At 43.1% G+C, this 24,118-nt stretch overlaps 1 protein-coding gene across 4 annotated transcripts in view; it reads right to left on the minus strand.

The window, feature by feature from the left end:
- The window catches only part of ryr3 (ryanodine receptor 3), a 561,329-nt gene that overhangs the window by 363,783 nt on the left and 173,428 nt on the right, over positions 1-24,118 (minus strand). For all 4 annotated transcript variants that reach the window (XM_070878983.1, XM_070878984.1, XM_070878982.1 and 1 more), the window contains exons 9-14: positions 15,290-15,364; positions 12,937-13,093; positions 11,606-11,770; positions 4,835-4,956; positions 3,314-3,488; positions 264-399 (exon numbers count right to left, since the gene is read on the minus strand). In XM_070878983.1, the coding sequence (XP_070735084.1) occupies positions 264-399; positions 3,314-3,488; positions 4,835-4,956; positions 11,606-11,770; positions 12,937-13,093; positions 15,290-15,364 (830 nt within the window). The remainder of the gene's footprint in view (positions 1-263; positions 400-3,313; positions 3,489-4,834; positions 4,957-11,605; positions 11,771-12,936; positions 13,094-15,289; positions 15,365-24,118) is intronic.

The following is a 24,118-nucleotide window of genomic DNA, read 5'->3' on the forward strand; positions in this document are numbered from 1 at the left end:
CTCCCGCTCACTCCAGCCCAAGTGGAAAATGGCAAAGAGAGGAAAACGGCAGCAAAACTCAGCGGCAGCAGGGGTGGTAAGGCCACCAATATCGGGGCCATAGAATGTAGTGTTTTTGAAAAGTATATATAATTAAAAACTAATTTAGCAGGGACTATTCATATTAGCCAAGAGAGCAATGAAAACTACTACAGTGCGGAGCTTTTAAGAATTCTTCCTCCATCTGCTGTATATACTGGAAATATGCAATTGTAGGACTTTACCTAGTAGTTCATAAAGCAAATTCAAGATATCTTTCCATGCTGCTCCAGCTTCTTCACCAGCAAGCTCTGCAAAATGTGCTGCACTATGGTAGACATTCAACCGGTCAATGCAATTCAGAACCAATTTCAGCATTGCCTGATATAATCGGGAGATTGAAGGAAAAAGTGAAGAAATAAGACAAATGAATTTGTGTGCAGTATCCTTGCTTTGTACACTGCATTTATAATATCAGAATAATATTGTGTCACAACATGAAATGATTGGGATAGTTATATCATTTATGCTAGTTACATTATTTATGGACGAGAAAAATGGCTGTCAATTACAGCAATAAGGATGCTTTGATTCTTCTCAAGCAACTAACAATGTCAAATATTTAATTCATGCAGATGTTGGTTAACGGCATAATGCAATTGAGAAAAGAACAATTTACCAATCAAGTTCAGCAATTACTGGTAACCTTGATATTTTGGAAGGTGTTTGGAGGGGGTGAATGTTTTCACATGTGCTGAGGATGCAACAAGTGTGGCAATTTGATACTGAAAGAGTGAATTTCATGTCAATTGTTCAGAGGATTTAACCGGAGCTCCAGAAGAAGGTGCTTGACTTAAAGATGAGAACAAAGGTAAGACATGAATGGCATTGTAAGATGGAGTGGGGTTGCTACAGAGTCAGTGTTTGTCCTATTAACTTTATTGCTCCAGAGTTTTCTGTCTTGAATCCTGTTAAACTGTTAAAAACTGTGGTGAAATTGTAATCAGAAACAAAGTGCTCAAAACAAGGTTATAACCGTAAGTGACCCTTTTAATCTCATTTTATTTTGTGAACAGAGTTGAGAATAATTTCTTAACCCAATATGCTGTTCTCTCGTACTTGAGCTTGAAAGGAACTATGCACATTTCAGCTTTTTTTTTTATATGCTTCATAAATGTTGTTGGAGTGCTAGTATCAAGCACTCCCACGTCAGGTCCTGCATAGCCAGATTCAGAGTGAACTGCTCTGCTCTCCCCAGCAATGTGCATTAAGTGGTCACTTCACTGCACTAATATGAATGTTTCCTCTTTTGACACCACCCATCTTTATCTCCTCTTTGAATGAGATTGTCAGTCAAAGTCACATTAAGAGTTTTTTGTGCTGTGAGCTTGTTCTGCTAAGAATTGCAAGGATGGGGGCAGAGGATGGTACTGAAACTCAATTGACAACTAACAGAGCTAACAGAGAGAGTAAACTTTCAATGTGTTAATTCACCGTAACATACGATCCCTTGGAAGAAGGCAAAGTTACTTTAAATATTTCTCTATTGGCCTGGAATTTGTGGCGGTAATAACGTCGAGGCTGACAGAAACTTTTGCTGTCCACAAATGTGCAGTTAAACATGGAAATACAGAAGCTGCTGTCAGTGATAACCTGCTCCATCACAGGGTGCGCTGTTGCAGTCTTTGCAGATGGAATAATTTAGAAATCACTGATTTGTCATGAACTTCAACTATTTACACACTATTCTCACTGTAAGAAGCAATGATAAAGTTAAGCCTTGTTCCATCAGCAGTAATTGAGTTTTTAACAGCATACTAAATCATAATTACTGCTGAACAACCTCTCTGGCCCTGAAAAACTAATTTTACAATTGTGGAGTCTCATTCCCCTGAAGAACATTTAAAAATTGCAGAATTTTAATAAGTGAAACATTATTTAAAAAAAGATTTTTGTTCTGATATTTAGAAACATAGAAAATAGGTGCAGGAGCAGGCCATTCGGCCCTTCGAGCCTGCACCACCATTCAATATGATCATGGCTGATCATGCAACTTCAGTACCCCACTCCCGCCTTCTCTCCATACCCCCTGATCCCCTTAGCCTTAAGGGCCACATCTAATTCCCTCTTGAATATATCCAATGAACTGGACTCAACAATTTTCTGTGGTAGAGAATTCCACAGGTTCACCGCTCTCAGGGTGATAACGTTTCTCCTCATCTCGGTGCTATATGGCTTATCCCTTATCCTTAGACTGACTCCTGGTTCTGGACTTCCCCAATATCGGGAACATTCTTCCTGCAGCTAACCTGTCTTAATCTCCCTTAATCCCATGTGCATATCCCAATCTTTATTTTGCTTTCTGTATAATGATTTAAATGTGATTCATATTCCCTGCTTTTTACTTCCTGCATTGCTGTCTGTGGGAATTATTTAATCTGATTGGTTGATCAGCCTGCCTGCTGCCTGCCTTATTACTGGATGTTACAGATCCCCTGTGGAAGGCGTCAATTTGAAACTGACAATGCAAAATGGGAAATATATGCTCTACAGCTTGCTAAATCTTTGTGGGCAGCTTTTTTCAATGTTAGTGGTGAGCACCATCTCTTCGCTGCTGACTGCAAAATCAGGGCCAATATTTTTAGATTTGCCCTTATTAACAGGAAAGAAATGATGGCTCAATGCTCAACATTATCAATGTGTTGCATGACTTGGTGTACATCACATCCATAATGAGTTCCCACTTAGACATGTCATCAAGGAAGATAAGTGATTAAATTAAGCATCTTGCCACAGATAGTGAGGGAATATTGGAGGGCAAGTCAACCTGGGCCAGTCTGCATATATTCTAGCAGATACTGGCAAAGGCCCAAAGAGTAATTTGCCTCCTAAGGAATGGTACATTGTGCAGGGAGATCAAAAATAGGGGAAAGGAAAGAAAAGTACAAGTGACTTACGAAAAGGAGAAGCACCATTACTGATTACAATATATTTCAAATTTTAAAATCTATAATTGATATCTCTCCATCCAATTTATGTGAGATATGTATTCAATTGACTTTCTGATTAAATGTCAAAATGTTCAAAGTGGGAGCACCAAAGGGAAGAATTCTGAAATCTTCACCCAAGGTGTGCTGTGTATACTGTATAATATGAAATGCACTCTACCTGATATGTCATAGGGCACCAAAATGATTTGCAAAAATCAAAGTTTGAAAAAAATTCTGAATTGACAAAAACGAGGAGAAATAAGAATGTCTTCAGCAGCAAATACAATCTTGGTTTTATCTCTTACCTCTTCTTTAAATAGGTTCTGTCTGTTTCTGAGAGAGCGTAGTTTGTACTGCTTATCTTCATGTTTTAATTCTTCCTCTGGTGGATGGAAGTAAATGATAAGGTCCTGCAAGGCTTCCAGAATTTCCTTGATGGGTAATTTGACTGGTGCACTTTTACTGAGACAATCAAGACCCCTGCAGAAATATGTGAATAAGTACTTCTTCAGAGACTTAAGCATAATCCACACAATAGCTGAAATGAAATAACTTATTATTTTAAACAACAACATTTTGTAAAGAGAAAATTAAAAAAGAACGTCACTGTGGTGCCACGGTGGAAGGGTTAGGAGAGGCAACCAAAGGTTTGGGCAAAATGATGGCTATACAAGTGCTTTTTAAAGACTGAGAGAGAATATGATTGGCAAAACTGTTTAAGGGGGAGATTTAAAGAGTGGGAAGTGTGAAGGCTGTGCCACCAAAGGTGGGAGGGAAGGGGTGGGGGAGGGGAGGGAGAAATCACAGAATGCCAGAGGCAGAAGACAAAGGTTGTGGAAGGGATTATAAGGTTGGAGGAGATTGTAAAAATTAGGATGGGGTGAGGTCATAGAGAGATTTGAAGATAAAGATGAGGAATATAAACTCAATGCATTTTGAGACAGAAAGAACAGAGGTGATGAGTAAACAGGACACACTGGGACATATTACAGTTGGAGTTTGTAGGAGGAGGAGGCCAGGAGTCTAGCAAGGAGAAATTTGTCAAAACTGGATTTAGAAATGACAAAAACATAGATAAGGGTTTCAGCAGCAGTGTGGTTGGGGTCGACAAGTAGGTGGGAGATGTTGTGGAAATGCAAAAAGTAGTCTCGATAGGATGTGCTTTGGGTCAAAGAAGAAGCCAAGGTTTTGCATGATTTGACTGAGTCTCAATGATTGGCTGGGGAAGAGGAATGTCAACAGTTTAAAGGGAGTGGAGTTTATGGTTGGGAAAATAACAATTGCTTTTGTCTTCCTGATATTCAGTTGGAGTAAACATTCACTCATTGATGACTTAATGTCAGTCAGCCTGAGGGCACAGAGAATGTTGAAGTGGTCAAGGGAGTGTTGGAGAGGTAGACTCCTGGGTGTCCTCAGTAAACACATGGAAGCTGATCCCTTTTCTGCGAATTATGTCACTATGGGGCAGCATGTAGATAAGGAAGAATAGGAAACCAATTTTCTTGCAAGAAATCCAAATCTCCATGACAAGAAAAAGTCGAGTGGAAAAAAATCTGCTTTACTTGCCATATATTTGCACTTACCTGCTGCTGGTTAGCATCTCCTTCTAACCTACAGTAATTATGTAAAACACAAGCTGGGAACAATAATTAGAATAGGAGGCACTGAGTTTACATTACCCTGCTACGTTTGTGATCAAGGGACAGAAATGGAATTTGTGATTTGGAAATGTAGGATTTTGAAAAGCTGGGGAATATTTGGTGATACATTTCTGCATTTCAAAATACTTTCAGTCAAACACCAAGGAATTATTTTCTATCGAGTACCTGATAAACTCATTGAACAAATTTGTTGTTTTGCGTATAATACGAGATGCTCGAGATTCTTCTGTTTGACAACGTTGCAAAATTATACCATCATCCATATGTCCTTCTTGATGCAAAATGGCCTGAAAGCATGAAACTATGTTCTAAATGAACATTTTCTCCAATATTTTTGCACATCCACAAATGAAAACATACCACAAAAATGGAATTATTTTAAACAATTATTTTGTAAAGGGCAATTTTCGTTCCTCCTTTCCTCAAGGTGCTGATTTATGTAAGGGGACAATTCCATGGGTGCTGGCAGCTCTCTGGTACCTCACCCAAGCCCATTCTAATCCTAGGCAGAGTGGGGTAGGTTTTCAACTTGCCGCCTGGGCATAAAACTGACATTGTGGAAACAGCCCGATTTTTATTTCCATTCATTTCAATGGAAACTGTGGTGGGGCTGGATTATAAGATGCCCCATATTTGTCTAGGCTTCTGAAGCACTGTTCAAAAATGATCCCGGTGGTTGCATGGGTCTCATATTTGTTCTATGGGTCTCATATTTGTGGTCTGTGACTGTCTGAAATTACAGGAACAAGAGCTAAAGAGGGTAGACTACAGGAGGAGGGGGAACATTTCCCTCCAACATCTCCTAGAAATCAGCCTTGAACACATCTTTCTTTGTAATATAATCCCAATCATTTCTATGATCCTGTTTTTGTGGTGACAGAGAACCTGAATATTGATGGAGTGGAATCCTTTGTAGCTCATGAAGGGCTTGGGAGTGTGTGCGGGATCCTGTGGACCACGCATTTACCATCAATGATGCCATGGACTTTGGTGAACAAAAAGGCCCTGTCATTCTGCTATTGAATACCTATGGGAAAGTAAAGTTGTTGACTCTGATAAATAATTCATCAGTTACCTGCCTGATACATCTGTGAAATGCAGATTACTCATGTTGCTGATGTACTCTGTGAAATGCTTCGAATGAACCACACACGTTAAAATTCAGACCTGTCACAACTTTGACAATTACTGTCAGTGCCATCCCCTGTTAGAAGTCAGCTGGAGGTCAGATTCTAAGAGACAATACATCTCTGTCACTGACACACTCCAGGACTTCATCACATAATCTAGACTAATACTTGACAGCAGTACTGAGGGAAGAATGCATTGACGGAGGTGCCGGCTTGCAGATGAGATATTAAACCGAGGTTCAGATGTCCATGAAAGATCCTATGTCACTATTCAAATAAGACTAGGGAGTTCATTTGGTGTCTGGGCCAATATGCATCTCTCAACTAATGCTGCTATGAACATTCATTCATTGCTGTGTGCAAATTGGTTGCCACATTTGTCTTCCCAACAATAGTCACTGCATTTCAAAAGTAATTAATTGAATGCCATGTGCTTTGGGACATCTTGTGGACTTGATGAGGTGCTAAATAAATGCGAGTTCTTTTGTGTGTGGAGAAAGAGTCAGACTGAACACTGAGCTCAAAGTAAAGTGTGACCGTAGTCTTTTATTGCAGACCTCCAGGGTGCCTCTCCAAACTGTGAAGCCTCCTTAATTACTTGTGCTCCCAAGGGATTATGGGATCCCTTGGGACTCCAGGGGATGAGCCCTCTGGTGGCTGTACAGAGTAAATACAATTCCACATATATAACAACACTCTTCCCCCAAAATCAATAGTGTAACTATTTATAATGTGAGTCGATCTGGGATTTATAATGTGAGTCGATCTGGGGCCCTTCTTGCCCTGGTTGATCGTCTCGGTGTGAAAGCTGGTGTTGTTGAATCATTTGTTGGGCCCTCGCTGGGCTGCTGTGCAGCTGGCCTTGCTGGGCTGCCTGGTGTGTTGGGTCCTGCTGGGCTAATGTGGATGATGGGTTCTGCTTCGTGGTCAACCGTGGTGCCGGTTGCCAATGGTGTGTATGTTGGGGGATCAAAAAAGGGAGGGGTCCAAGGTGGGTTGCTCAGGATAGTCCGTGAATCTGAGTTTGATTTGGTCCAAGTGTTTCTGGTGAATGAGTCCATTTAAAAGTTTGACCCGAAACACCCTGCTCCCCTCTTTGGCCACGACACTGCCGGGAAGCCACTTGGGACCTTGTCCATAATTTAATACAAATACAGGATCACTGATTTCAATCTTGCGTGACACATTTGCGCTATCATGGTGTGCACTTTGTTGAAGCCACCTGCTCTCTACCTGTTCATGTAGATCAGGGTGAACTAACGAGAGCTTTGTCTTAAGTGCTCTTTTCGAGCAGTTCAGCAGGTGGGATCCCAGTGAGTGAGTGGGCTCTTGTGCGGTAGCTAAGCAGGAGTCGGGATAGGCGAGTCTGCAGTGAGCCTTCAGTTACCCTCTTCAAGCCTTGTTTGATGGTTTGCACTGCTCTCTCTACCTGACCATTGGACGCTGGTTTAAATGGGGCAGATGTGACATGTTTAATCCCGTTCCAGATCATGAATTCTTTGAATTCAGCACTGGTAAAACAGGACATCGGGTAAGCCGTGAGTGGCAAACATGGCCTGCAGGCTTTCAGTAGTGGCAGCGGGCATGCTAGCCACTATCTCACATTCAATCCACTTGGAGTACGCGTCTACAACCACAGGGAACATTTTACCCAAGAACGGGCCTGCATAGTCGACATGTACCCCAGACCACGGTTTGGAGGGCCAAGACCATAAACTTAGCAGCGCTTCCCTGGGTACATTGCTAACTGCGAGCATGTATTACATCTGTGAATGGAGGACTCTAAGTCCGCATTGATACCGGGCCACCACACGTGGGATCTGGCTATCGCTTTCATCATTACGATGGCTGGGTGGGTACTGTGGAGGTCATTGATGAAGATGTCTCTGCCCTTCTTGGGGATCACTACTCGATTGCCCCACAGAAGGCAGTCTGCCTGTATAGACATTTCATCTTTGCGCCGCTGGAACGGCTTTATCTCTTCCTGCATTTCCACTGGGACACTGGACCAGCTCCCGTGAAGCACACAGCTTTCGACTAGAGATAATAAGGGGTCCTGGCTTGTGCAGGTTTTGATCTGTCGGACTGTGACGGGTGATTGTTCATTCTCAAATGCTTCCATAACTATGGCTAGATCTGCAGCTGCGCCATTTCCACCCTCGTGGTGGGCAATGGCAGCATACTGAGAGCATCAGCGCAGTTTTCTGTGCCTGGCCTGTGCCAGATAGCGTAGTTGTATGCGGACAACGTGAGCGCCGATCTCTGGATGCAGGCTGATGCGTTGGTATTTATCCCTTTACTCTCAGAAAACAGGGATATAAGTGGCTTATAGTCAGTTTCTAGTTTGAATTTTAGCCCAAACAGTATTAATGTATTTTCTTTACCCCATAGACATACGCTAATGCTTCTTTTTCAATCATGCTGTAGACTCTCTCAGCCTAAGACAGACTCCTGGATGCATAAGCAACTGGTTGCAGTTTCCCAAAATCATTAGCTTGTTGCAATACACACCCGACGCCATATGACGACGCATCACATGCTAGTACCAAACACTTACATGGATCATACAACACAAGCAATTTGTTTGAGCATAACAATTTTCTCGCTTTTACAAAGGCATTTTCTTGGCTTTTGCCCCAAACCCATTCGCCCCCTTTTCGTAGTAAGACATGTAGTGGTTCTAGCAGTGTGCTGAGACCCGGTAAGAAGTTATCAAAGTAGTTCAAGAGTCCTAGAAATGACTGCAGCTCTGTCATGTTCTGTGGTCTCGGTGCGTTCTCGATTGCCTCCGTCTTCGTGTTGGTGGGCCTGATGCTGTCTGCCGCAATCCTCCTTCCCAAGAACTCCACTTCAGGCGCCAGGAAAACGCACTTCGAGCGTTTTAACCTGAGCCCCACACGGTTGAGTCGACGAAGAACCTCCTCCAGATTCTGCAGATGCTCGATTGTGTTCCGACCTGTGACCAAGATGTCGTCCTGGAAGACCACGGTGTGCGGGACCGACTTCAGTAAACTTTCCATGTTTCTCTGGAATATCGCCGCCGCTGATCGGATTCCAAACGGGCATCTGTTATAAACAAAAAGACCTTTGTACGTGTTGATGCAGGTGAGGGCCTTCGATGATTCCTCTTGTTCCTGCGTCATGTAGGCTGAAGTCAGATCCAGCTTCGTGAATGTTTCTCCTCCCGCCAGCGTTGCAAAGAGTTCGTCAGCCTTTGGTAGTGGGTATTAGTCCTGCAGGGAGAAACGATTGATAGTTACTTTGTAATCGCGACAGATTCTGATGGTGCCGTCTCCCTTGAGGACTGGGGCAATAGGACTGGCCCACTCGCTGAATTCGATTGGTGAATCTTTGCAGCTGGTCTAGCTCGATCTCTACCCTTTCTCTCATCATGTACGGTACTGCTCTCCCCTTGTGATGGATGGGTTGCGCCTCCGAAATTAGATGGATCTGCATTTTTGCTCCTTGGAATATCCCGATGCCTGGTTCGAACAGCGAAGGAAATTTGTTTAAGAACTGGGCGTACGAAGTGTCGTCGGTGGGTATTAGCGCTCGGACATTGTCCCAGTTCCAGCGTATCTTTCCCAGCCAGCTCCTGCCGAGCAGCATGGGACCATCGCCCGGTACCACCCAGAGTGGTAGCTTGTGTACCGCTCCATCGTAGGAGACCTTTACGGTAGCACTGCCGATTACAGGAATCAGTTCTTTCGTGTAAGTTCTTAGTTTCGTGCGAATTGGAGTTAAGACTGGCCTTGAGGCCTTGTTGCACCACAACCTTTTGAAAGCCTTTTTGCCCATGATGGACTGGCTCACGCCCGTGTCCAGCTCCATTGTCACCGGGAGTCCATTTAGTTCAACATTCAGCATTATCGGGGGACAATTCGTGGTGAATGTGTGCACCCCATGTACCTCTGCCTCCTCTAACTGAGGCTCTGGTTCGTCGTGATCCTCCGTGGCTCTGTCCTCCTCTGCAACATGGTGGTTTGCAGGTTTAACAGGCTTTGCAGCTCGCCTGCACACTCGTTGGATGTGTCCCATTGTTCCACAGCCCTTGCAAACGTACTCTTTGAATTGGCATGAATGGAAACGATGATCACCCCCGCAGCACCAACAAGTTGTTAATGGCCTTGCATTCATCACCCTTGATGGTGGACTCTGAGTCATCTGCGGACGTGCAGCTGCAGGTATGTGTGACCTGCCCTGTATGTTACAATTCGAAAGCAACATCACTTTGTTCACAGTACTTGTCGCAGCACTCGTGTGCTGAGAGATTTGCTTCGTATTATCACTGGTGGCAATGAACGACTGGGCTATCGCTATGGCCTTACTCAAGGTTGGGGACTCTACAGTCAAAAGTTTGCGAAGTATGGTTTTGTGCCCAATGCCAAGTACGAAAAAGTCTCTGAGCATGTGCTCCAAATGTCCTTCAAATTTGCAATGTCCTGCAAGGCATCTTAACTCAGCGACATAACTCGCCACTTCCTGGCCTTCAGACACCTTTTGTAGGTGTAGAACCGGTACCTCGCCATCAGAATGCTTTCCTTCGGGTTCAAATGCTCTCAGACCAATTTGCACAAATCGTTATATGATTTCTCCGTGGGTTTCGCTGGAGTGAGCAGATTCTTCATGAGGCCATACGTTGGTGCCCCACAGACAGTGAGGAGGATTGTCCTTCGTTTGGCAGCATTCTCTTCCCCATCTAGCTCGTTGGCCACGAAGTATTGGTCGAGTCGCTCCACAAAACTTTCCCAATCATCTCCCTCCGAAAATTTCTCCCAGATGCCCACTGTTGTCTGCATCTTTGGGTTCGCTATCTGTATCTCGTCGCCAGTTGTTGTGTATGGAGAAAGAGTCAGGCTAAACACTGAGAGCTCAAAGTAAAGTGTGACCTTAGTCTTTTATTGCAGGTTTCCAGAGTGCCTCTCCAGCCTGTGAAGCCTCCTTAAATACCTGTGCTCCCAAGAGATTATTGGGATCCCTTGGGACTCCAGGGGATGAGCCCTCTGGTGGCTGTACAGAGTAAATACAAGTCCACATATATAACAAGTTCATTCTTCATTTTGCGAAGTGGAGCCTGATAAAACAATTTTCCTATAACATTCCAATAAAGGTGTGCCTCTGTCTGCAGACATGGCTTTATGGTTTCAAGCAATCTGCCTCAGGTTCAACCTAACCTACCTCATATGCCCTCCTTTCTCTTCCAAAAACACATAAAAAAGTAAACCCAATTTTAAAAACTATGATATCAGTAACTAAAAATTTGGCAGCCAAAATTCTTGGCCAAAATTTTTAAAAAGTTAACAAACAATAAATAGCACTGAAAATAACACCACGTGTACAGCTGAAGAAAAATGCACTTTGAGATTCTCCTCAATGCACAGTTGGCCCGTTTTTAAATGCAGACTTCTCATTCAGCCAGATAGTGACAGTTCCCATTGACCATTTAATATGCAAGCTGAGCACTCAGCACAATCCCAGTGAGAATCATGAAGAATTGTCCATGCAGAAATATGCTTCCTATTACAACAGATTTAAATATGAAGACAAAGCTCTTACGAGAGCTGCTTATACTTGTCTTAAAATCTGCCTGGGAATTTCATGCGCCATAACAAATAGGGAGAGGTACAGTTGGATCCATCTCTGTCAGATCGTGCAACCCTAACGGCTGTTTACCCCCAGCATCATCGGCAATGGCATTCAGAAAATGTATCCTTGAATCACAATTATTGCTTTCTTATGCTGTTTACAGTACACTAGACTGTTAGCAATTGCTTATTAATTACACTAACAGTAACGGTGTACACACCTGTCGTTTCAAAGGTCCTAGACGTACTGATTTGCTATCTGGAGCCCTGTATGTCAACCAGAGTCCACTAGCTACATGCTGAAGAATGCAAATCGAATCACCATACTTGATTTCAGGAACTCCCATGCCTTCTATGTCTCGCTTTGGATGCGAATCCAGCTTGTCCTTTGAGATTTAAACAACAATAAAGTTCACAAAAGCAAAATACTGATACTGTGGATGCTGGAATCTGAAATAAAAACAGAAAATGCTGGAAATCCCAGTCCACAGACGCTGTCTGACCTGCTAAGATTTCCAGCATTTTCTGCTTTTATAATAATTACAATTTAGTGCCACAATATTGTTTTATGTATATGACATTGTTTTATGTATTTTATTTAATACCATAACATCTAGTGCATCACATGAGTATTCAACTCGGACCACAAGTTTGAATGTTACGAAAACCTGTGTGGCAATATACACCAAACTTTGCCAGATCTATATTCCCTTTATTTTCCCTGCTCTACTTGTTATTGCTAACTTTAGGTTTATCTGAAAATTACATGGAATACAGAAACTTTTGCAAGTGCAGTCTGCTGTATTTTCACACAATCAAGTCACATACCTCTGCATATATGGCATAAGAATATAGGGGTAATTGTAACTCTACCCACCCCTGCAGATGGGTGGGCAGTTAAATTTGCCCTCGTTACTTAGAACTGCCAGAAAGCCACCTGGATTCTGCTGTCTGCAATTTTTAACTCAGGCATCTGGACGGACAGCTAAGCTGCCCAACCAAAACCGGTGTGGTGTTCATTGGTATATACGGATGATGATCCAATGATGTCACAGGGGTTCAACTGCGATTTTAATTCCAGCCTGAGTGGGAAGCTGTGGATTTCCTGCCAGGCTGTAGCAGGTCTGAAGGGGACCAAGATGTGAAAACCTTAAACGGCTTCTCCGGGTCCCCACATGGAAAGTTTCCAGCACCTCGGCCCAGACTCTACCCCCCTTGCGAAACTCACCCATTCTTCCCCGCATCTACCTGCATGCTGGTGGGTAACCATGGACTACTCAATTTTCACAAGGTCAGCAGCCACTTCCTGCACGTTCCAGGCAGGAAATAGACAGGCGGCATTTTAACAATGCCCCAGGCCTGATTCCTGCAGGATTGGGTGAGTTTCCAATTCACCTCGATACCCACCCACCCAAAACCCTCCTGGAGTTAAAATCAAGGGGTGACAATAATGAAAAAAAAGAACAAAATGAATAACATATTTTCTAGGTGTACTTCACACCTCAATATTCTGTTTTACATCACAGCAGGAATACCTTATTTATTATTATACCTTTGATGTTCTAAAGCAGAACGATGTTGTTTTGGTATCTGATTTGCTTTGATCCAGCAGCACTAGACCTTGATCTTGAACTAAGCCCAGGTACAGACCTGTTGTGAGATGTCGAAGGCGGAAAGACTGACCCCACTTAATGTGACTGCCGCTCCAACTAAATAAGAGAAAAAAAACATGTAGAAATGTTGTCATCTACTAAGATTAACTAAAATTCTAAATAACATGACATACATTTAGTAAATGAAAAGTCTTTTGAATTAAACTAATGTGTCTTGACAGATCTTACTATTTTATTAAATGATGAGATACTAGAAGCTGTGGAGGACAAAGGGATTTGTCTGTCCAGGTACGCAAATTTACCATCATCATCATCATAGGCAGTCCCTCAAAATTGTGGAAGACTTGCTTCCACTCTAAAAGTGAGTTCTCAGGTGACTGTACAGTCCAATACGGGAATTACAATCTCTGTCACAGGTGGGACAGACAGTGGTTGAAAGAAAAGGTGGGTGGGTAGTCTGGTTTTCCGCACGCTCCTTCTGCTGTCTGCATTTGATTTCTGCATGCTCTCGGCGACGAGACTTGAGGTGCTCAGCGCCCTCCGGATGTTCTTCCTCCACTTAGGGCAGTTTTGGGCCAAGGATTCCCAGGTGCCAATGGGGATGTTGCATTTTATCAAGGAGGCTCTGAAGGTGTCCTGGAAACCTTTCCTCTGCCCACTTAGGGCTCGCTTGCCGTGTAGGAGTTCCGAGTAGAGCGCTTGCTTTGGGAGTCTCATGTCGGACATGCGGACGATGTGGCCCGCCCAACCGAGCTGGTCGAGTGTGGTCAGTGCTTCGATGCTGGGGATGTTGGCCTGATCGAGAACACTGACGTTGGTGCGTCTGTCCTCCCAGTGGATTTGCAGGATCTTGCAGAGGCAGCGCTGGTGGTACTCTATGGTCCATGTCGTTGAGCCACATAGGATGGCGGGTATCACTACTGCCCTGTAGACCATAAGCTTGGTACCAGATTTACAGACCTGGTCTTCAAACACTCTCTTCCTCAGGCAACCGAAGGCTGCACTGGTGCACTGGAGGCAGTGGTGGACCTCGTTGTTGACGTCTGCCCTTGCTGATAGTAGGCTTCTGAGGTATGCAAAATGGTCCATGTTGTCCAAGACCGCACCGTGGATTTTGATGACTGGGGGGGCAGTACTGTGTGGCAGGGTCAGGTTGGTGGAGGGCCTTTGTCTTACAGATGTTTAGTGTAAGGTCCATGCTTTTGTATGCCTTGGTGAAGATGCTGACGATGGTTTGGAGTTCAACCTCTGAATGTGCACAGACGCAAGCATCGTCCACGTACTGTAGTTCACAGTGCACAGGCATAAAAAGTAATCAAAAAGGCTAATGGAATGTTGGTATTTATCTCAAGGGGTTGGAATACAAAAGTCAGGAAGTGATGCTTCAATTATTCAGAGCTTTGGTCTGACCTCATCTGGAGTACTGTGCTTTGGGCACCGAATTTCAGGAAGGATATATTATCCTTGGAATGGGTACAGTGTAAATTCACCAGAATACCAGGCGTAAAGGGTTAAATTATGAGGGCAGGTTGCATAATCTTGATTTGTATTCTTTTGAGTTTAGAAGGTGATCTAATTGAGGTCTTTAAAACTTTGAAAGAGTAGGTACAGAGAATGTATTTCCTCTGCTGGTGGAATCCAGAACAAGAGGCCATAATCTTAAAATTACAGCTAGGCTATTTAGGCAATCAGAAATCATTTTATCACGCAAAGGTAGGGAAATCTGAAACTCTCTAGCTCAAAAGGCTAGGAAGGCTGGTTCAACTGAAATTCTCAAAACACAGATTGATAGCTTTTTGTTAGCTCAGGGTATCAACAGATTATGGACATAGGGTGAAAGGAGCTGAGATACAAATCAGCCATGACCTGATTTAATGGCAGAACAGACTTGAGGGGCTGAATGGTTTACCCCTGATCCTATAATTCCATGTTCCTCCATTGCATTTCTCCCATATTGCTCCCTTCATCTGGCACTGATATGTGAAAGTAAGACTTTATTCTAAATACTGAAGTTCTCCTTGCTGTAGTTCCAACAATAGTTCACTCCATAATGCTCATCTGGCCTCAAAACATCTACATTACATGGTAAAAGGACATTGCTCTGTCAGTGTTCATGATTGACATTTGAATTAATTTCAAGTACTGCACAAAAGATCTCTCGCTGCTTCAGAAGTTGTATGATGAGCCTCTCAGGCAGCATTGCAGTGTAACATTCAAACACAACATCCCAATGCTAAACACAAAATGGCTATATGTTTTACAGTCCTCAAAAGCTTAAAGTCTTTATTTTACCTTATCCGAAGAGGCTCCACACGCCATAATGACCTGGCAAAGACACCTGCTTCCCCACTTTCATAGTTAACTGTTCTGCAAACAGATTACAAATGAGCAAAGTGTTTAAAAATCCAAATGATTGTAATTTTCTAACTCATTATAAAAGCTAATTAGGTAAAAAAAAAAAAAATTTTCACAAGTGCAGATCAATTATCAAGATTTCTTCTATTTTGTACAGCTAGTTATGTCATTAACTGATGATAATGAGCTCTTGAGAAAGTCATTTCAATGTGTGACTAACTCAATTCAGTGGTAGAACATTGATTTGGGTTCAAGTTCCCCACATGATGCAGTTTTGATCTTCACTGAATTACTTAGGGAGATACAATGGGGGGGGGGGGGTGGGAGGATTTTAACGCTACCCTCCCAGTGGAAACCGAGTGGTAAAGCAGTTAAAATCCACCAGACGATAGAAACATAGACATAGAAACATAGAAAATAGGTGCAGGAGTAGGCCATTCGGCCCTTCGAGCCTGCACCACCATTCAATATGATCATGGGTGATCATGCAACTTCAGTACCCCATTCCGGCTTTCTCTCCATACCCTTTGATCCCTTTAGCCATAAGGGCCACATCTAACTCCCTTTTGAATATAGCTAACGAACTGGCCTCAACAACTTTCTGTGGTAGAGAATTCCACATGTTCACAATTCTCTGAGTGAAGAAGTTTCTCCTCATCTCGGTCCTAAATGGCTTAGCCCTTTTCCTTTGACTGTGACCCCTGGTCCTGGACTTCCCCAACATCGGGAACATTCTTCTTGCATTTAACCTGTCCAATCCGGTCAGAATTTTATATGTTTTTATGAGATCCCCTCTCATTCTTCTAAATTCCAGTGAATATAAGCTTAGTCGATCCAGTCTTTCTGCATATGTCAGTCCTGCCATCCCAGGAATCTGTCTGGTGAACCTTCGCTGCACTCCCTCAATAGCAAGAATGTCTTTCCTCAGATTAGGAGACCAAAACTGTACACAATATTCAAGGTGTGGCCTCACCAAGGCCCTGTACAACTGCAGTAAGATCTCCCTGCTCCTATACTTAAATCCTCTCACTATGAAGACCAACATGCCATTTGCCTTCTTCACCGCCTGCTGCACCTGCATGCCAACTTTCAATGACTAATGTACCATGACACTCAGGTCTCTTTGCACCTCCCCTTTTCCTAATCTGTCACCATTCAGATAATATTCTGCCTTCCTGTTTTTGCCACCAAAGTGGATAACCTCATATTTATCTACATTATACTGCATCTGCCATGCATTTGTCCACTCACCTAACCTGTGAAGTCACCCTGCAGCCTCTTAGCATCCTTCTCACAGCTCACACTGCCACCCAGCTTAGTGTCATCTGCAAACTTGGAGATATTACATTCAATTCCTTTGTCTAAATCATTAATGTATATTGTAAATAGCTGGGGTCCCAGCACTGAACCTTGCGGTACCCCACTAGTCATTGCCTGCCATTCTGAAAAGGACACGTTTATTCCTACTCTTTGCTTCCTGTCTGCCAACCAGTTCTCTATCCACAACAATACATTACCCCCAATTTAATTTTGCACACTAATCTCTTGTGTGGGACCTTGTCAAAAACCTTTTGAAAGTCCAAATACACCACATCCACTGGTTCTCCCTTGTCCACTTTACTAGTTACATCCTCAAAAAATTCCAGAAGATTGGTCAAGCATGATTTCCCTTTCATAAATCCATGCTGACTTGGACCAATCCTGTCACTGCTTTCTAAATGCGCTGCTATTACATCTTTAATAATTGATTCCAATATTTTCCCTACTACTGATGTTAGGCTAACTGGTCTATAATTCCCGTTTTCTCTCTCCCACCTTTTTTAAAAAGTAGTGTTACATTAGCTATCCTACAATCCATAGGAACTGATCCAGAGTCTATAGAATGTTGGAAAATGACCACCAATGCATCCACTATTTCTAGGGCCACTTCCTTAAGTACTCTGGGATGCAGACTATCGGGCCCTGGAGATTTATTGGCCTTCAATCCCATCAATTTCCCTAACACAATTTCCTGATTAATAAGGATTCCCTTCAGTTCCTCCTTCTTGCTAGACCCTCGGTCCCCTAGTATTTCCAGAAGGTTATTTGTGTCTTCCTTAGTGAAGACAGAATCAAAGTATTTGTTGAATTGGTCTGCCATTTATTTGTTCCCCATTATAAATTCTGACTGCAAGGGACCTACATTTGTCTTCACTAATCTTTTTCTCTTCACATATCTATAGAAGCTTTTGCAGTCAATTTTATTGTTCGCTGCAAGCTTACTCTCATACTCTATTTTCCCCCTCCTAATTAAACCCTTTGTCCTCCTCTGCTCAATTCTAAATTTCTCCCAGTCCTCAGGTTTGCTGCTTTTTCTGGCCAATTTATATGCCTCTTCCTTGGATTTAACATTATCCCTAATTTCCCTTGTTAGCCACGGTTGAGCCACCTTCCCTGTTTTATTCTTACGCCAGACAGGGATATACAATTGTTGAAGTTCATCCATGTCATCTTTAAATGTCTGCCGTTGCTTATCCACTGTCAACCCTTTATGTATCATTTGCCAGTCTATTCTAGCCAATTCACGTCTCATACCATCAAAGTTACCTTTCTTTAAGTTCAGGACCCTAGTCTCTGAGTTAACAGTGTCACTCTCCATCTTAATGAAGAATTCTACCATATTATGGTGATGAACATATGCCTGCCATTGCCGATTTTTATCAACACTTTAGGACAGGCGGCTAAGTCACCCCCAGAGCTGGGTGATCTTCTTTCACTATGCAGATTGAGGTACGATGGCATCATCGGGCCCGAATTGCAAATTTAATTTCTTCATCTGACTTTTAACTCCAGCCTGAGTGGGGAAGCCGCTGTATCTTTCCTGCTCGATGAAGGCCTGTGAGAAGAGGATCGGAAGCAGCAGAGATCGTTCAAGGGAAGAGCAGGAATGCTCTTTCCACAAGGAAAGTTTAGGCCTCCCCTGCCATGAACGCCCTCCGCCACCCCCCAGCACTTCCCTACTGTGAAATGCACCGGAATCCCTGTCCCCACACTTCCCTGAGTGGCCAAAGGCCACCAGCAACCTGCGCGTGGTCTCATTCTGCTCCAGATCGTTGAGAAATGAACTGACTCCCGTAGTTTAACCCACTGGGAGTTCAAATCAACCTCGCCGAGTTGAAGCTTGAATTTACAATCAGCTGCTTTGAAAAATGCTGCATTGCTTGATTTATTTTTAACTTACTATTCCATTGATTACTACAAAGATTAAATAGACTTTCTTGGATACATTAAGTTTCACATATTTCACACTAGTTCAGTGCTCGTTCATCAATAAACATTGGCCCGAAAATTGCAGGCTCTTTACTATGAGCGCACAAACGTGAAGAGACCTCACAAATGCCGGTTCTCAGTGCGCGATATGTATGCGCCGAGAACCAGCTTTTGCGATCTGTCAAAATTTATTTTGACTGATCGCATGCGTCCCCAGGAGAAGGACATTGGTGGATGGAGATTTGGGTTATTTGCCCAAATCTTGCCAAGCGAATGTCCTTCAAACTCTTACGCCTGGTAAAAGCAGGCGTTTTAAAACAGAGAAAAATTTTATGTTCCGACTTATTTTTGTATTAAATCCCTTTCTATGAAGGCAAGTTTATTGTTAACACGATTAAAACGATTTTTTTATTTCAAAAAAATAATTTTTTTCTAAAAACTTTAATTTAATGCAATTTCTATTAATTTAAAAAAGTGAAGTGTTTTTTAAATTTATATTTGTGTTTTATTTGATTTTAGGGGTATTCTCTTTGATAGTAATGGGAGCTCGGAGTTCCCATTATTATGAATGAGAATACTACATTGTACATGGGGTACTGAAGTTGTATGTTCAGCCATGAACTCATTGAATGGCGGTGCAGGCTCGAAGGGCCGAATGGCTTACATCTGCACCTATTTTCTATGATTCTATGTTTCTATGATTGGTGATCCAGGCCCACGTGATCCCAGGATATTCATACGATCCTGGACGACATGTCCGCGTACGTTGGACAGCGAAACTAGGCCTCGGAACGCAATCCTACATTCCTCCAGGACCACCAGGTATTTTTGTAAAAAAATTGGTCAGAGGTGTTCGCCCGCAGGAAGCCTCCGACCACAATTTACCCCCCCCCAATAGTAATGTTGATATGACATTCAACTGCATAACCTAGTTTAAATTATGATATTTTTAAGTTAACAAAGAAATAATCGGCATGTCTTGCAAAATAAAACAATTAAAATTACATTTCAGTCTTTATTCTATCAGCATAATAGTCATGTAAAACTGGATTTGGTGTATATGAAGAAATTTAGTCATGTTAAAATAGTTTTATTTCCTGATCACCGAGTAATATACGATTATTTAGTTGATAATCTAGTGCAGGACATTATTACTTGAATCGGATTTACCACATAGAGCGTATATTTGTGTTCTCCAGACAAGGAATTCTCAATTTCACGTGGCCACTTTCCAGCAGAAATAGAAGGAAATATTAGCACTCAAGGGGCAGTGGGTTGCTTTCACCCATTTCCTGGCAGCCAGCTCAGAGCTGGACCCTTGGCAGGTGCCTTGCAGCTTCAATGGAAAGGACAATCGGACAACAATAACAACTTGTATTTATATAGCGCCTTTAACGTAGTGAAATATCCCAAGGCGCTTCACAATTTGATAAAAATTTGACACCAAGCTGCATAAGTAGAAGCGCAAGTGAGCAAAAGCTTAGTTAAAGAGGTATGCTTCAAGTAGCGTCTTCAAGGAGGAAAGCGACGTAGAGGGGTGGAGAGGTTTAGGGAGGGAGTTCCAGAGCTTAGGACCTGGGCAACAGAAGGCACAGCCACCAATGGTTGGGTAATTATAATCAGGGATGCTCAGAAGGGCAGAATTAGAGGAGCGCAGACATCTCGGGAGGTCATGGGGCTGGAGGAGATTACAGAGCTAATGAGGGGCGAAGCCATGGAGAGATTTAAAAATAAGGATGAAATTTTGAAATCGAAGCATTGCTTAACCAGAAGCCAATGTAGGTCAGCAAGCACAGGGATGATGGGTGAGCAGGACTTGGTGCAAGTTAGGACACGGGCAGCCAAGCTTTGGATCACCTCCAGTTTACATAGGGTGGAATGTGGGAGGGTAGCCAGGAGTGCAATGGAATAGTCAAATCTAGAGGTAACAAAGGCATGAATGAGGGATTCAGCAGCAGATGAGCTGAGGCAAAGGCAGAGACAGGCGATGTTACGGAGGTGGAAATAGGCAGTCTTAGTTAAGCTGCAGATATGTGGTCGAAACCTCATTTCAGGGTCAAATATGACATCAAGGTTGCGAACAGTCTGGTTCAGCCTCAGACAGGAGTTGGGGAGAGCGATGGAGTAAGTGTCTCGGAAACTGAGTTTGTGGCGGGGATCAAAAACAATCGCTATGGTCTACCCATTTTTCAATTGGAGAAAATTTCTGCTCATCCAGACGGACAAGCAGTCTAACAATTTAGAGACCATGGAGGGGTCGAGAGAAGTGGTAGTGAGGTAGAGCTGGGTGTCATCAGCGTACAAACACAAAATGTGGAAACTGACGCTGTGTTTCCGGATGATGTCGCCAAGGGACAACATGTAGATGAGAAATAGGAGGGGGCCAAGGATAGATCGTTGGGGGACACCAGAGGTAATGATGCGGGGGCGGGAAGAGAAGCCGTTGCAGGTGATTCTCTGGCTCCGATCAGATAGATAAGAATGGAACCAGGCAAGTGCAGTCCCACCCAGCTGGCGAGGCATTGGAAAAGGATGGAGTGGTCAACTGTGTCAATGGCTAGAGACAAGTCAAGAAGGACGAGGAGGGATAGTTTGCCTTTGTCACAGTCTCAAAGGATGTCATTTGTGACTTTGAGGAGAGCCGTTTCGGTACTGTGGCAGGTGCAGAAATCGGATTGGAGTGATTCAAATAAAGAATTGCGGGAAAGATGGGCATGGATTTGGGAGGCGACAACACGTTCCATGACTTTGCAGATGAAAGGGAGGTTGAAGATGGGGTGGTAGTTCGCAAGGACAGAGGGATCGAGGGTTGGGTTTTTTTTGAGAGGGGTGATGACGGCAGATTTGAGGGAGAGGGGAACCTGAGGAGAGCGAACCGTTAACAATGTCGGCTAACATGGGAGACAAAAAAGGAAGTTGGGTGGTCAGCAGTTTGGTGGGAATAAGGTCAAGAGAGCAGGAAATGGGTCTCATGGACAGGATGAGCTCTGAAATGTCATGAGGGGAGATTGGAGGGAAACTGGAGAAAGATGTGAGGTCAGGGCTAGGGCAGGGGGCTTCCATAGAGGAGGTTTGGCCTGGTGGGTTATGGGAAGGAAGGGAAGAGGCAGAGGCAGCTGAATGGATGGTCTCAATCTTAGAGACAAAGAAGTCCATGAGCTCCTCACACTTATTGTCGGAGGTGAGCGTGGAGACTGGAGAGAGAGGTTTAAAAAGACGATTGGCAGTGGAGAATAGAAGCCGGGGTTTATCTTTACATTCCAGAATGATCCCGGAATAGTGAGCGATTTTGGCAGACGAGAGCAGGATCTGATAGTGCTTTATATGGTCCAGCCAGATCAGGCGGTGAATGGCTAAACCAGTTATCAACCATATCCGTTCAAGTCTGCGTCCCTTGGACAAGGGAGCGAAGATCAGGGCTGTACCAGGAGGAACAGCCAGGGTGAGAGAGAGTAATTGTTTTAACAGGGACTAGCATATCAAAGGTGGTGGTGAGGGTATGATTGAGCATATTTCCTGGACTAGTTTCATTCGCCTAGATGGGTCAGAGAGGAATTTCCCAGATTTTCTTTCCCAAATTGGCGTGGGTTTTTTATCTATTTTTTTTGCCTCTCCCAGGAGATCACATGGTTTCAGGTGGTGTGGAGCGTATATGTTGTGATACGCAAGGTATCGTAATTGTGTGGGACAGGCTTAATGGACCAGATGGTCTTCACCTGTCTGTCATTTTTCGTATGTTCGTAGATCGGTTGCTGCAGTGATGTCATGGGGAATGGAGGGCCAAAGGCTGGACAGTTTAGAGTTTATAAGTGCAGTTGTAAGAGAGTTAAGAGAGAGATTTTTTTCAGGGGCGGACACAGAAGGAGGTAGGTTTGCGGGGGTGGGGGGGGGCAGGGGGTTGGAAGGGAGATTTGGGTGGAGAGTGATACGAGTAAATGGTCAGAGATGGCTTTATCTGCGATTGACATGATGAGTATAGCGAGGCCATGAGAGATGGCAAGGTCGATGGGCTGGCCGCGAATATGGGTGAACAAGATACATAATGAGCAGCTGATCTGATATCACCTGGTTTACACCCACGCCGCATTTCAAAATTACTCTACAGCTTTTGTGTGAGCAGAGTGGGTTCAATCTTTGCTGCAGTCAGTTCTTGGATAGTGTGTTTGGGGGAAAATTCTGTATTACCTGTGCTCTATTAAAAAATAATTTGTTTGGTGGCATACGTTTTGAACAGAGCTTTATTCAAAATTCCTGCATCATTTATTGTACAAAAGTATACTGAAAGAATTTATTTTGTAGATCTATATTAATAATATTTATTAATACAGTATTATATTAAGAAGTTTTATGTTTTGAATATTCCACAACAGTTGGTTTAATATAGCAATTAGTGGAAATTATAGTTAGTAGTGAAAAGAAAGTGAGAAGATTTTTTGGGGGCATCATCAAACAAACATATGGTAACAGAATCATGGTACATTCAAAACACCAGTGCTTTACCTTTTATACAAAATATAATGTGGCCATAATTAACTGAATCTAGACATCAAATAAAGGCCTCAGTTGCAGTTTTGAGAGTTACCAGCAGAAAACTGTTAGTGTCATCTTAGGCATACTGTAAATAAATTCCATCCGATGACCTACACTTCATAGGTATACACATTAATTATGTTGTCATCTCCTGGATTACCATTAAAGTGGCACACAGTAAATTACCATTAGTAAATTCAATCTATCTGTCTGATCAGCATGTTTATATTACTGTGGTTTCACACTCTACCGAGAAAGTGGCCACAACAGGATAGCTGATAGATTTAGCTGAAAAAGGATTTAAAAGTCTGTGGCTTATTGGGTATGATTACACAGATTAATGATGCAGTTATGGTAAAGAAAATAGTCTTAAAGATGAGAGGTGTCAGCTGTGGCTGACTGGTAGCTCTCTTGCCTCTGAGACAGAAGGTTCAAGGGTTCAAGTCCCATCCCCAAGACTTGAGCACAAAATCTGGACTCACACACCAGTGTGGTACTGAGGGAGGCCAAGGCTGAGGCTCCGTCTGCCTTCTCAGGTGGACATAAACGATCCAGTTTCAAAGAAGGGCACGGCAGTTCTTGCCAGTGTCCCTTAGCCGACATCACTAAAACACAGATTATCTGGTCTCTATCACATTGCTGTTTGTGGGACTTTGCTGTGTGAAAATTAGCTGCCGTGTTTCCTACATTACAACAGTGACTACACTTCAAAAGTACTTCATTGGCTGTAAAGTGCTTTGGGATATTCAGAGGTTGTGAATGGTGCTATATAAATGCAAGTTGTTTCTTTTTTAAAATCTACAATTGCATTTGAAAATAAAGCACAGACTTATAGGATCATAAAAGTTAAAGTATAGAATGAAACCACTGTGCCTGTGCTCGCTCTTCAACTGGAGTTATCAACTCAGATTGGAAAACTGCAAATGTAACGCCCCTATTTAAAAAAGGAGGCAGACAAAAAGCAGGAAACTATAGACCAGTTAGCCT

Source organism: Pristiophorus japonicus, chromosome 4 (genome assembly GCF_044704955.1).
Source record: "Pristiophorus japonicus isolate sPriJap1 chromosome 4, sPriJap1.hap1, whole genome shotgun sequence".
NCBI lineage: Eukaryota > Metazoa > Chordata > Chondrichthyes > Pristiophoridae > Pristiophorus > Pristiophorus japonicus.